The sequence below is a fragment of the Phocoena sinus genome, chromosome 18, assembly GCF_008692025.1.
Source record: "Phocoena sinus isolate mPhoSin1 chromosome 18, mPhoSin1.pri, whole genome shotgun sequence".
In the NCBI taxonomy this organism is placed as follows: domain Eukaryota; kingdom Metazoa; phylum Chordata; class Mammalia; order Artiodactyla; family Phocoenidae; genus Phocoena; species Phocoena sinus.
Window position 1 is genome coordinate 24895745 of NC_045780.1, and position 13116 is coordinate 24908860.

Sequence of the window (13116 nt, forward strand, 5' to 3'; positions counted from 1 at the left end):
TTGGCCAAAAAGTTCATTCTTTTTGGGCAACCCAATATATACAGAAAGATTCATTATCTACCCAAGTGTTTCCTTAGTCAGAACTTGGTTATAGATGTGTATTAGTAGAAGTAAATAGTCAATGCCAAGTAATACAAACAGTTTCAGAGCCTAAGGGAAAATAATACTTTGGAATGAATGAAATAATCATACACAAAGCATTCTAGAGACTGTTCTAGAGAGCAAACAGTGAAAACAAAGCAATTCACTCTGAGTCTAGTGTAATCTTGATACCTAAACCAGACAAGAATAATGTATGAAAGGAAAATTATAAATCAAATTCATGGAATGTGTACAAAAATCCTAAATGAAATCCAATTGTAGCTAAATATATATCATATATTTATATGATATATATAATTTATTTATATATATAAATAAATCATGAGCAATTTGGAGTTATATCAAGAATGTGAAGATTTACTATTCTTTTTTAAAATTCACCATATTAACATATTACTGAGAAGAATATCATTTAAATAAATCAGTAAAAAGAATTGGATAAAACTCAACAGCCAAACTTAAAAACAAGCCAAAGCAAAAATAAGCCAAAAATATTCTTAGTTAACCATGAATGGACGGGAAATTCTTTAATCTGATAAAGGGTATCTACTAAAACTTTATAGCGAACATTCTTATGGTAAAATACTTGGCTCATTCCCTTTAGAGTTAGGAACAAAACAAGAATGTCACCTTTCTATACTTTTAGATTGGCTAAAGATTATATGATTGGCTACATAAAAAATTCAAAAGAAGCTACATATAAACTACATATTAGAACAAATAAAATATAATGAGATTACTTATGCACCCAAGTCAGTGATATTCCTATATTCCAGCAAAAATCAGTAAGGAAGTCTAATTTTTAAAAACAATACCATTCAAAATAATAATAGAAAGCTTTGAGCATCTAAGAATAAATCTAATGAGTGACATATAATGCTTTTATGGAGAAAAACATAAATCTTTATTAAAAGCTATAAAAGATAGCTGTGGGAAATGGGAAACTGTACTATGTTCATGAAAGGGAATAAATATTAAGTATTGTCAGGCTGTTTGTTTCCCCCCCAAGTTGATACGTAGATATAATTTGGTCAAATACAACCAAGGTTATATTGAATTGGACAAGCTGATCTCGAAATTAACATAAAGGGCCAATAATATCCAAAGAAATTTTGAGGAAGATTTAAGTGGTGTGCTTTCTCCATCAGATATCAAGATCCATTATAAAGTTATATTTATTTTAAGTGTGGTATCGGTGCTAGAAAAGACAAATAGACCATTAGAATAGACTACAGAGCCCTGAAACAGCCCCACATATTTCTGGGAACTTAGTATATGTTAGAGGTAGCATTATGAATTAGTGTGGGAATGGATGGACTTGTCGATAAATGGTTAAAAATAAAAAATATCCACTTTATTCCCATACAGAAATGTAAAATCCAGACATATGACAAAAACACCGTAAGCCACTCTACAAGTTATAAGCCACAAACTAAGAGATGTTTCACAAGATTTCTAATCTCAAAAGGATTGCTATTCAGGAACTATAAAGTATACAAATTAATGAGATAAAAGCATCACCCCTAAATGGCAAGAGGATTAATAGATGTGCAGGAAAAGTTAATTCAGATAACCAACAAACATTTGAAAAGATGCTCAACTTACTATTGATCAGGGAAAATGACATGTAGAACAATAATCAGCTATCATTTTATACTTTTACAATTTTTACCTGTAAAAACAGCGTTTTCCACGAGCAGAAGGAAATGGAATTTCATGACTGCTGTTGGGATGGCAGTCTTGTCAGTTTGGGGGTGATCTTACAGTATCAGTATATGCCTTAATATATTAATACTCTATGAATTGACAATTGTACTTCTTGATAATCACCTTAGAGATAGATTTACATGTATGTATAAGGAAGCATGTAGAAGAATGTTCATTGCATCATTGTTTGTAAGAATGAAAAATGGGAAACAACCTATCAGTCCATCAGTAGGGAATGAATATATAAACTGACATATTCATATACTGAGGTACTATACAGCAGTTAAAATGAAATAGATCTACATGTATCAACAGGTATGGATCATGACAACTTAACATCAAGTCAAAAGTTTGAAAGAGGAGATTTCGTATATGATGCCATTTATATAAAAGTTTAAATACAATAAAAGTGCAATATATTTTTTACTCACACATATGCAGCAAAATAAAAATATGGACAAGAAAGGTATACACCAATTTCAGAGTAGAGTTAGCTTCTGGGATAGAGAGAGATGAATAGAATACTTAATATACTGTAATTTTCTGTATGCTTGAAGTAGTTCATGGTTAAAACTATTTAAAAACTAAAAAATACTTTCCATATTCATACACATATTTCACTGAATCAAATAATACATTTTTCCAGTGTTATCAACTGAACACAGTAAAATTCTATTTTGTTACCACCCCATGACCCTTTGCAAATAGTAAAACAGCTATCTTGTTTATGTATCATATGTTGACTTTAGCAAGGCTACAGAGTCAAAAGCCTTTTTATTAACCTTCTCTTTAGGATAGCACAATGGCAGGAAGGAACAACAAAAAATATTTCATAGAAAATTTTGAAACAAAAATTTAATATGATTTATATTCATAAAGTCTATTATTAAGCAGACAAAATCAAAAGAAACTCTCTAGCCTAAATTTGTTAAACATTAAATTTATTAAATATTAGCTTGGCTCTTTTATGTTGTTAATTTAATTTTAAAAATATTTTTCATTTATTTATTCTTTATGCCAGTTGAGTTCTGACTGGAACATTTCTTCATCTGAGGGAATGTCTCCCTAAGCACCTCTCATAGCCTATAATATGTTCATCAAGTCTTGGAGCTAGATGCATAATTCATTTTAGATAGTTGAAAACCTAAGAGGCCAAAAGAAAGAAAACTTAGAAGGTTAAGAAGATATCAGGTATTCTGTATTCCAAAAATTACTTTTCTGTGGAAGAGTTAACTAGAAATCCCTATGAAAAGAGTTTTCCTCCATTCAAGTATTTTGCATTACATTAAATTTTTTACTTTTGGAAAATCTTGGGGTGATGATCCCTTAGCATAGAAATTTGGGGCAGAGTTATAAGAATTTAATCAGAAATGTAGATTAACTACCTTTGACATTGAGGTTATGAGGAAATTTTCCATTCATCAAAAACTTAGTTTCTATACAGTATTTTTCAAAATTCCCTTGTGACATAAAATGAATAACAACTATATAAAATTTCCACTGTTTAAGTTATTAGCTGATTAATTTTTTTAAGTTATAAGCCTGCTAGAACTAATACACAGTGTTAAATGAGTATAATGATTATTGTAGGTGTGAACTTTTTGTTTTCCTGAAGAATGATTTCGTTTGCAGCAAACACTGTTCAGGAATTTTTGGCTTAAAAACTGCTGTTCAGTTTTTTGTGGGGTTTTTTTTAACATTTTTATTGGAGTATAATTGACTTACAGTGGTATACTAGTTTCTGCTTTATAACAAAGTGAATCAGTTATACATATACATATATCCCCATATCTCTCCCCTCTTGTGTCTCCCTCCCTCCCACCCTCCCTATCCCACCCGTCTAGCTGGTCACAAAGCACCGAGCTGATCTCCCTGTGCTGTGCGACTGCTTCCCACTAGATATCTGTTTAACATTTGGTAGTGTATATATGTACATGTATAGACTACCACTCTCTCATTTTGTCGCAACTTACCCTTCCCCCTCCCTGTGTCCTCAAGCCCATTCTCTAGTATGTCTGCGTCTTTATTCCCGTCTTGCCCCTAGGTTCTTCATGACCATTTTTTTTCTTTTTTTTTAGCTTCCATATATATGTGTTAGTATACGGTATTTGTTTTTCTCTTTCTGACTTCGCACTCTGTGTGACAGACTCTAGGTCCATCCACCTCACTACAAATAACTCAATTTCGTTTCTTTTTATGGCTGAGTAATATTCCATTGTATATATGTGCTACATTTTCTTTATCCATTCATCTGTCGGTGGACACTTAGGTGGATTCCAAGTCCTGGCTATTGTAAATAGAGCTGCAATGGACATTGTGGTACATGTTCCCACCAACAGTGGGATTTACATTCCCAACAGTGTATGAGAGTTCCCTTGTCTCCACACCCTGTCCAGCATTTATTGTTTGTAGATTTTTTGATGATGGCCATTCTGACTGGTGTGAGATGGTATCGCATTGTAGTTTTGATTTGCATTTCTTGAATGATTAATGATGTTAAACATTCTTTCACGTGTTTGTTGGCAATCTGTATATCTTCTTTGGAGAAATGTCTATTTAGGTCTTCTCCCCATTTTTGGATTGGGTTGTTTGTTCTTTTGATGTTGAGCTGCATGAGCTACTTGTAAATTTGGAGATTAATCCTTTGTCAGTTGCTTCATTTGCAAATATTTTCTCCCATTCTGAAGGTTGTCTTTTCGTCTTGTTTATGGTTTCCTTTGCTGTGCAAAAGCTTTTAAGTTTCATTAGGTGCCATTTGTTTATTTTTGTTTTTATTTCCATTTCCCTAGGAGGTGGGTCAAATAGGATCTTGCTGTAATTTATGTCATAAAGTGTTCTGCCTATATTTTCCTCTAAGAGTTTGATAGTGTATGGCCTTACATTTAGGTCTTTAATCCATTTTGAGTTTATTTTTGTGTATGGTGTTAGGGAGTGTTCTAATTTCATTCTTTTACATGTAGCTGTCCAACTTTCCCAGGAGCACTTATTGAAGAGGCTGTCTTTTCTCCATTCTATATTCTTACCTCCTTTATCAAAGATAAGGTGACCATATGTGCATGGGTTTATCTCTGGGCTTTCTATCCTGTTCCATTGACCTATATTTCTGTTTTTGTGCCAGTACCATACTGTCTTGATTAATGTAGCTTTGTAGTATAGTCTGAGTTCCCAGAGCCTGATTCCTCCAGCTCCATTTTTCTTTCTGAAGATTCCTTTGGCTATTTGGGGTGTTTTGTGTTCCCGTACAAATTGTGAAATTTTTTGCTCTAGTTCTGTGAAAAATGCCGTTGGTAGTTTGATAGGGATTGCATTGAATCAGTAGATTGCTTTGGGTAGTATAGTCATTTTCACAATGTTGATTCTTCCAATCCAAAAAAATGGTATAGCTCTCCATCTATTTGTATCATCCTTAACTTCTATCATCAGTGACTTATAATTTTCTGCATACAGGTCTTTTGTCTCGTTAGGGAGGTTTATTCCTAGGTGTTTTATTCTTTTTGTTGCAATGGTAAATGGGAGTGTTTTCCTAATTTCACTTTCATATTTTTCATCATTAGTATATAGGAATGCCAGAGATTCTGTGCATTAATTTTGTATCCTGGTACTTTACCAAATTCATTGATTAGCTCTAGTAGTTTTCTGGTAGCATCTTTAGGATTCTCTAAGTATAGTATCATGTCATCTGGAAACAGTGACAACTTTACTTCTTCTTTTCTGATTTGGATTCCTTTTATTTCTTTTACTTTTCTGATTGCTGTGGCTAAAACTTCCGAAACTATGTTGAATAATAGTGGTGAGTGTGGGCCACCTCGTCTTGTTCCTGATCTTAGTGGAAATGGTTTCAGTTTTTCACCACTGAGGATGATGTTGGCTGTGGGTTTGTCATATATGGCCTTTATTATGTTGAGGTAAGTTCCCTCTATGCCTACTTTCTGGAGGGTTTTTAATCATAAATGGGTGTTGAATTTTGTCGACAGATTTCTCTGCATCTGTTGAGATGATCATATGGTTTTTCTCCTTCAGTTTGTTAATATGGTGTATCACATTGATTTATTTGCATATATTGAAGAATCCTTGCATTCCTGGGATAAACCCCACTTGATCATGGTGTATAATCCTTTTCATGTGCTGTTGGATTCTGTTTGCTAATATTTTGTTGAGGATTTTTGCATCTGTGTTCATCAGTGATATTGGTCTGTAGTTTTCTTTTTTCGTGATATCTTTGTCTGGTTTTGGTATCAGGGTGATGGTGGCCTCATAGAATGAGTTTGGAGTGTTCCTCCGTCTGCTATATTTTGGAAGAGTTTGAGAAGGATAGGTGTTAGCTCTTCTCTAAATGTTTGATAGAATTCGCCTGTGAAGCCATCTGGTCCTGGGCTTTTGTTTGTTGGAAGATTTTTAATCACAGTTTCAATATCAGTGCTTGTGATTAGTCTGCTCATATTTTCTATTTCTTCCTGGTTCAGTCTTGGAAGGTTGTGCATTTCTAAGAATTTGTCCATTTCTTCCAGGTTGTCTATTTTATTGGCATAGAGTTGCTTGTAGTAATGCCTCATGATCCTTTGTATTTCTACAGTGTCATTTGTTACCTCCCCTTTTTCATTTCTAATTCTATTGGTTTGAGTCTTCTCCCTTTTTTTCTTGATGAGTCTGGCTAATGGTTTATCAATTTTGTTTATCTTCTCAAAGAACCACCTTTTAGTTTTATTGAGCTTTGCTATCATTTCCTTCATTTCGTTTTCATTTATTTCTGATCTGATCTTTATGGTTCCTTTCCTTCTGCTAACTTTGGGGGTTTTTTGCTCTTCTTTCTCTAATTGCTTGAGGTGTAAGGTTAGGTTGTTTATTTGAGGTGTTTCTTGTTTCTTAAGGTAGGAATGTATTGCTATAAACTTCCCTCTTAGAACTGCTTTTGCTGCATCCCATAGGTTTTGGGTCGTCATGTTTTCATTGTCATTCGTTTCTGGTATTTTTTGATTTCCTCTTTGATTTCTTCAGTGATCTCTTGGTTATTAAGTAGTGTATTGTTTAGCCTCCATGTGTTTGTATTTTTGACAGATTTTTTCCTGTAATTGATATCTAGTCTCATAGCGTTGTGGTCGGAAAAGAACTTGATATGATTTCAATTTTCTTAAATTTACCAAGGCTTGATTTGTGACCCAAGATATGATCTATCCTGAAGAATGTTCCATGAGCACTTGAAAAGAAAGTGTATTCTGATATTTTTGGATGGAATATACTATAAATATCAATTAAGTCCATCTTATTTAATGTATCATTTAAAGCTTGTGTTTCCTTATTTGTTTTCATTTTGGATGATCTGTCCATTGGTAAAAGTGGAGTGTTGAAGTCCCCTAATGTGATTGTGTTACTGTTGATTTTCCCTTTTATGGCTGTTATTATTTCCCTTATGTATTGAGGTGCTCCTTTGTTGGGTGCATAAATATTTACAATTGTTATATCTTCTTCTTGGATTGATCCCTTGATCATTATGTAGTGTCCTTCTTTGTCTCTTGTAATAGTCTTTGTTTTAAAGTCTATTTTGTCTGATAATGAGAATTGCTACTCCAGCTTTCTTCTGATTTCCATCACACCAACATCGCTTTTATTAAAGCTTATACTCAAGGCTATGCGAACCACCAAAGATTTAGAGCTATGGAAAACCTAAATTAGAAGTGTATGTTTTTAGTATGTTTATTTGAAACATAGGGTTAGTTTATAGTAATGTAGTGCAGGCAACCGTGGATTAAAAAGCAGTTCTGTGGGCTCACTTGTGATCATACATTCCGGATATAATTTTATTTATGTGTGAGGGAAACTGTTTTCATGTTCTAAGCCCATGATGTTCATACAATGGAATTGTAAATGAAGAATGCCTCTGTCACTCCCAAGATAGTTGTTTTGACAACATACATATAGAATAGATAAACAGGTATATTTTTTAAATGGAAGGAAAAATCCAGGTGAATAATCTTAAAGTCATCTAATAATTTGTATTAGAAAATAAAGAAAACCTCATTAATCCACCTCCACTAATCTGAATTTTTGATTGCCAATCTGAAGTACGTTAAATTATGGTGGTTTTATCTATTTAAGAAAATTTGAAAAGCCAGTTAAATGATAAATAAGATGTATGAGGTATACTAAATCCATTTTAAAAAGCAAATTTTTTTCATTCTTGTCCTGCAAAATGTTGTATATAAACAAATACTGCTAATTACACATTAGTTTTCTTTATTAAAGGCGATTCAACAAACATACTTCATCTTCACACATACTTGAAGTTTATTCTGAAATATTTTATTATCTAGCTTTCACAGATCAAGACTGATCATCCTTAATTGGTTATAATTAGTAAGAGAGAGAGTGAGTGAGTCTGTCTGTCTAAGTGTCAAAAGATATTTGGGAATCACAGAAAGCTTTGACTTTACCAATCCATCCTTCCCACCCCTCCAGGTTTTTACCAAGCCTTGCAAGGTCAGCATTAGAAAAAAATCTGGCAGATGCTACAATAGAAATAAGTACTGATAATAACCAGGAGCCAGAATTGGAGGATTACAAATGTAAGTATTTGATTCGTTTCTTTTTTAAGTGAAATAATAATTATTAAGCATTTGTATTGTTTATTATTTTAATTTCAATTAAAAATGTTTTTGGTTTCTACCCATCTTGTTTTATGTATTGCATTGAAAAAATAAATCTTTTATTTAAAAAAAAAGTTTCCAGATACCAGATATAGTTCCTCCCCAAAGAGTTGCAATTGACATGAATATATTAAAGGCTCAGAGAAGTCCTACTGTAAATAAACATGTAATTTTGTTTTACCTTTTATTCCAAATGTATATTTCACCACAGGTTCTAGCAATCTGTTTTCTTTGCACAACATTTACATTTTGGGGACTACCAGTGTCCTACAGGGCATGTTTTGGAAGCTGTTCTAGGTTGATGTAGACTAAACTAATATTCAGAGTACCATTTCATGCCTTCTTCCTCCTTTCATTTCCACCCGTATTGTCTTCTGTGGTACTTTTCTTCTTGATAGCCATAAGTGTAATTTAGAGTTTTGGGGAAGTTTAGATCTTCCTGTAAAAGTACCCTATTCTTCATTTAGAGCACAATGAAAGATTCTCTGTTTTTTGAGGGTAATTACCTGTCTTATCAAAATATCCAATGTGTGATCACTCTCTAAAGGGGGGACTTATTGTGGCTCTCTTTATAGATGTTTTTAATAGTCGGGGCTACACCGAGATAAGAATTTGATGTTAAGGAAATAGGTGACTCTTTTAGAGTAAAATTATAAATTCAACATACTGATGGATCTGGGTACAGAGTAACTCTGGGGTTTGGAGATTCAGAACATTACTTACTTGAATGGTTTAACGTATCCAAAGAAAGACTGCATCATTCAGACTATAGATTGTTTAGTCTTGGCAACAGGCCAGTGTTAGCAGTCCCCATCTAAGCCTTGCATAGGAGGTAAGGAGCCTAAGTTAAGCAACTTTTGATTCATCTGGTCCCATTCAGTTTTAATATCATCTCTGTTGTAGACAATTCATGTAATTCATTCTCCTTGTTCAGAGGATAAGTTTCACCGAAAAACCTTCTGATGAGGATTTGGCTTTCCACGCAAGGCTTCCTCCATATAAAATGCTGATATGGCAACAAGTGTATCATATAGTCTCTATGAAATTTGCAGTTTTCATTGCAATGTAATATTGCAGTTCTGGTTTTATATATCAGAATTTATATATAGATCAAAATATATGTCTTTAATGTTCTCCTGAGAGTTAGGTTTGCCCTCAGTCATAATGATAAAATCGAGTTTTGAGCCTACCAGACTGAAGGCCTTGACAAATTTACCAAAATAATGCCATCCTATGAGATTTCTTAGAAGACAGCTAGCCAGCTTTCTCCCAGGGAAGTACTAGCATCACCATTCTGAGTTCATTTCCCTTTTCTAGCCTGGAATTTTAGCAATAAACATTAGTTGAGTGAATTAAGTCATCCTAAAGCGCTAAATGTACTGAATAGATATCCTCCATAAACTAAACTGTAGATGGTATCAAATGCTGTTTGAACCTGAAACCATGTGTGTCATCTCAACATACAAGTATGTAGTAAATTCACTGACACAGTCTTGGTCTTTACAGTTTTATATTGGGTCTATTTCAGAGACCTGAAAGTAGTCAATAAATAGTAAATTCTCAGCACAGCAGTTCATGTTTTCCTTCCCTATAGAACTTGTGAATAGAAGGAAAATGGCAAAGAAATATTGGAGGGAGAGGTCTACTGTGCTTTGGCAAATGTGTAGCACTCAGCAGTGATTAAACAGGGTGACAGTTTAATTATTTTTAGCTCAAAATTGTTCACGGTACTCCATAGATGCAAATGTTGCTTTCTCTCCTTGTCTTTCAAAATGTTTAACACAAAAACAGCAATTTTCTTATTTGAAATAGGAGGAAAAAATGATGGGACAGTTGCTTAAGGCATTGTAATTGTCTGTCTGCTTGCTCGGGTATTTCCGCAGGATGGAATATTATTTAGAGTCCACGTTGCAGAAAGAATATCGGACTATACTAAATTCTGTCTTTAGCTCTACCCATACTAACTGGGTGATTTTAAGCAAATTATTTAATTTATGTTCTTCTTAGCTTCCTCATAATTCTTGTCTTATTGTTAAGAGATTTCCATGAAATTATATGAGAAAACAATGAGCTGAAGCTAAGGTCCTCAGTAAATGATAGCTTCTATTATGGTCAGTACTACTACAACTACTACTATTATGTTATTATTATTGACCTTGGAATATGTCAGGTAGTGAGCATGTGTATCTCCTTTCTGTAGGGAATACATGTGAGATATGTACCCTGACATAAATTTATTACTTAGTTCCCTGGCTTCAAGGAGCTCATATTCTATCCTAGACCAACTGTTTAAAGCAAATAGGGGACAATACAATAATTATTATCACAGAATAACTGTAGCACCTGTGGTGCATACTTGGAAGTACAGATCTCCTGGACCATTCCTAAAAATAGTAATTTGAGAGGTCTGGGGTCAGTTGGTTCATCTATATTTTTAGCTAGAGCTCTAGGGGACTCTCCTATGGGGTTTTTCAATGGGTGGGTCCTAAAAAAATTATATTCAAGGTACTTCAGAGCTTTCAAATGTATGTATTTTAGAGTTTCTGACCAAACAAGCTCATAAAGGTGGCTTGACTGAGTTCTGGGTTTTCTTTCCCCTTCTCTTTTTTATCTCTATGCTGTTTGCTACATACGTTGTTTTCAATAAAAGTTATTACATTTTGGAACATCTTAAGCCTTTTTGTAGAGCTTTTAAGCTTTTTATGTAGTGCTATGATGTTTTATTACCACCTTCAAGCTTATTTCTTTTAGGTGTTAGATGAAAATTCCTTGATGAGCCCACAAGGTATTAAAGACGCAGTACTGCATTCTATCTGGGCTGGACTTGTTTTCTGTAAGGACAGTGCTACCAGTAATTCTCTGTCCTGTGTGAAATGTTTAGGTGAAGTCACATCTGGATCTCTGAGGATTGGAGCTGTTAGTACACCGATCTATAATGCCCATGAGAAAATGAAAGTGCCTGATGTTCTGTTCTATGACAACATCCAGGTAAGGGCAGGACTTTGCATTCGTGGATATATCCCTCTTACATTGTGGTAATTAACCCCAGTTCAAGTGAAACTGATGTTTATGTTTGTAATTTGCTCAGTTCAATTCAGATGATGCAGAATGAGGTGACAGTCAAAACATCTTTTATTAAGTCGTTGTAAAATTATAAACTCTTCCCAGAGTTACTTGAGAATTGGAAGAGTTGCTGCAATGATTAGAGTAATAAATTTTAAATGCAGACATAACTATACTTTAATAAATAAAATAAATATATTATTAAATTAAAAACAAAAGGCACTAATATTCATCTTCTCTTTTGCGTTCCTGTTAAATCATTTCAAGTAATTCAAAAAGGGATGTGTCCTATGCATTCTTTTCCTCACGTTTCTTTCCTTTTCCCAAAAATTCCTAGTAATTTTCTAGACTTTTTCTTATCTTTCTTTAAGAAAGGAGGATAGATAATTTTCCACCTGTAAACTAACCAATAATTATGAGCTTCCACTAAGACACAGAAATAAGTGTGTACCCAGAAAGCTTTATTATAGATGTTCACTTTAATAAGAATTTTTTCCAGAGAAAACTACCCATAATATAAAAAGATTTTTTCTTTTCCAGATTTTCTGTGAAGTGCTTATGTATTTATTTTATAATAAAAACCATACTTAAAATTTTCTCTAATATTTGGTCACTATTCTGCATGTAAATAATAATCCTACATTTACAAATTATGTTTGAAGAAATTCTACTTACCATTTTCACTATATTAAGGAATTAGAGAATTAAAGTAAATTAAAGAATTTCTTTATCTGCTATTTCCCAATCCTATTTGTTGTTCAATGGGTAACAGAATGTATATCCCTACATTATGTTAACAATAAAAGGTATCTCAGCAAATTCTTCTTTCTCAGGAAAAGTCTTGATTAAACGTTTTTGAGATCTGTCCAGATTATAATTATCTATGACATAGCAAAAGGCATAACCTGAATTTGTTTTATATTCTTCATTCTATGGGCCATTAACTAATATTGGTTTTATTTTTCTTCCAGAGCATTAATGCTCTTATACAAGCAGTGGACAAATGAACAGAAAATAAGGTTACTTATAAGACACAAAGGAATAAAGAATCTTGCCTGTCAAAGACAAAAACATGATGGCAAGGAAAATGTAATATTTTCAAGCATTTATGGTATCACACTCTGTTCATGTAGTAGAAAGGCATAAAGAAAAAAGAATCAGGGAGATTTCTCTGGTGGCACAGCGGTTAAGAATCCGCCTGCCAATGCAGGGGATACGGGTTCGATCTCTGGTCCTGGAAGATCCCACATGCCACGGAGCAACTAAGCCCGTGCAGCACAACTACAGAGCCTGCACTCTAGAACCCGCAAACCACAACTACTGAAGCCCGCACACCCACAGTCCCTGCTTCACAACAAGAGAGGCCACCGCAGTGAGAAGCCTGCACACCACAACTCAGAGTAGCCCCCACACGCAGCAATGAAGACCCAACGCAGCCATAAATAAATAAATAAATAAGAATCAGGAAACTTTGTCATAAGTGACAGTTTGAAAAACTCCATGGCAACAAAGGTTGAAAAGACTTCCCAGCTTATAAAAATGTAGGAAATTCAGTAGCAGGGAGGGCCATTGTGCCCTTGAACACAGTGTCTGTTGCCGTGGT

At 33.9% G+C, this 13116-nt stretch overlaps 1 protein-coding gene across 1 annotated transcript in view; it reads left to right on the forward strand.

Annotated features, from left to right (window-relative positions):
• VWA8 (von Willebrand factor A domain containing 8) overlaps positions 1 to 13116 on the forward strand; it is a 387125-nt gene that overhangs the window by 161585 nt on the left and 212424 nt on the right. Inside the window, exons 21-22 of the mRNA XM_032610892.1 lie at positions 8263 to 8369; positions 11332 to 11438. Of these exons, the coding sequence (XP_032466783.1) occupies positions 8263 to 8369; positions 11332 to 11438 (214 nt within the window). The remainder of the gene's footprint in view (positions 1 to 8262; positions 8370 to 11331; positions 11439 to 13116) is intronic.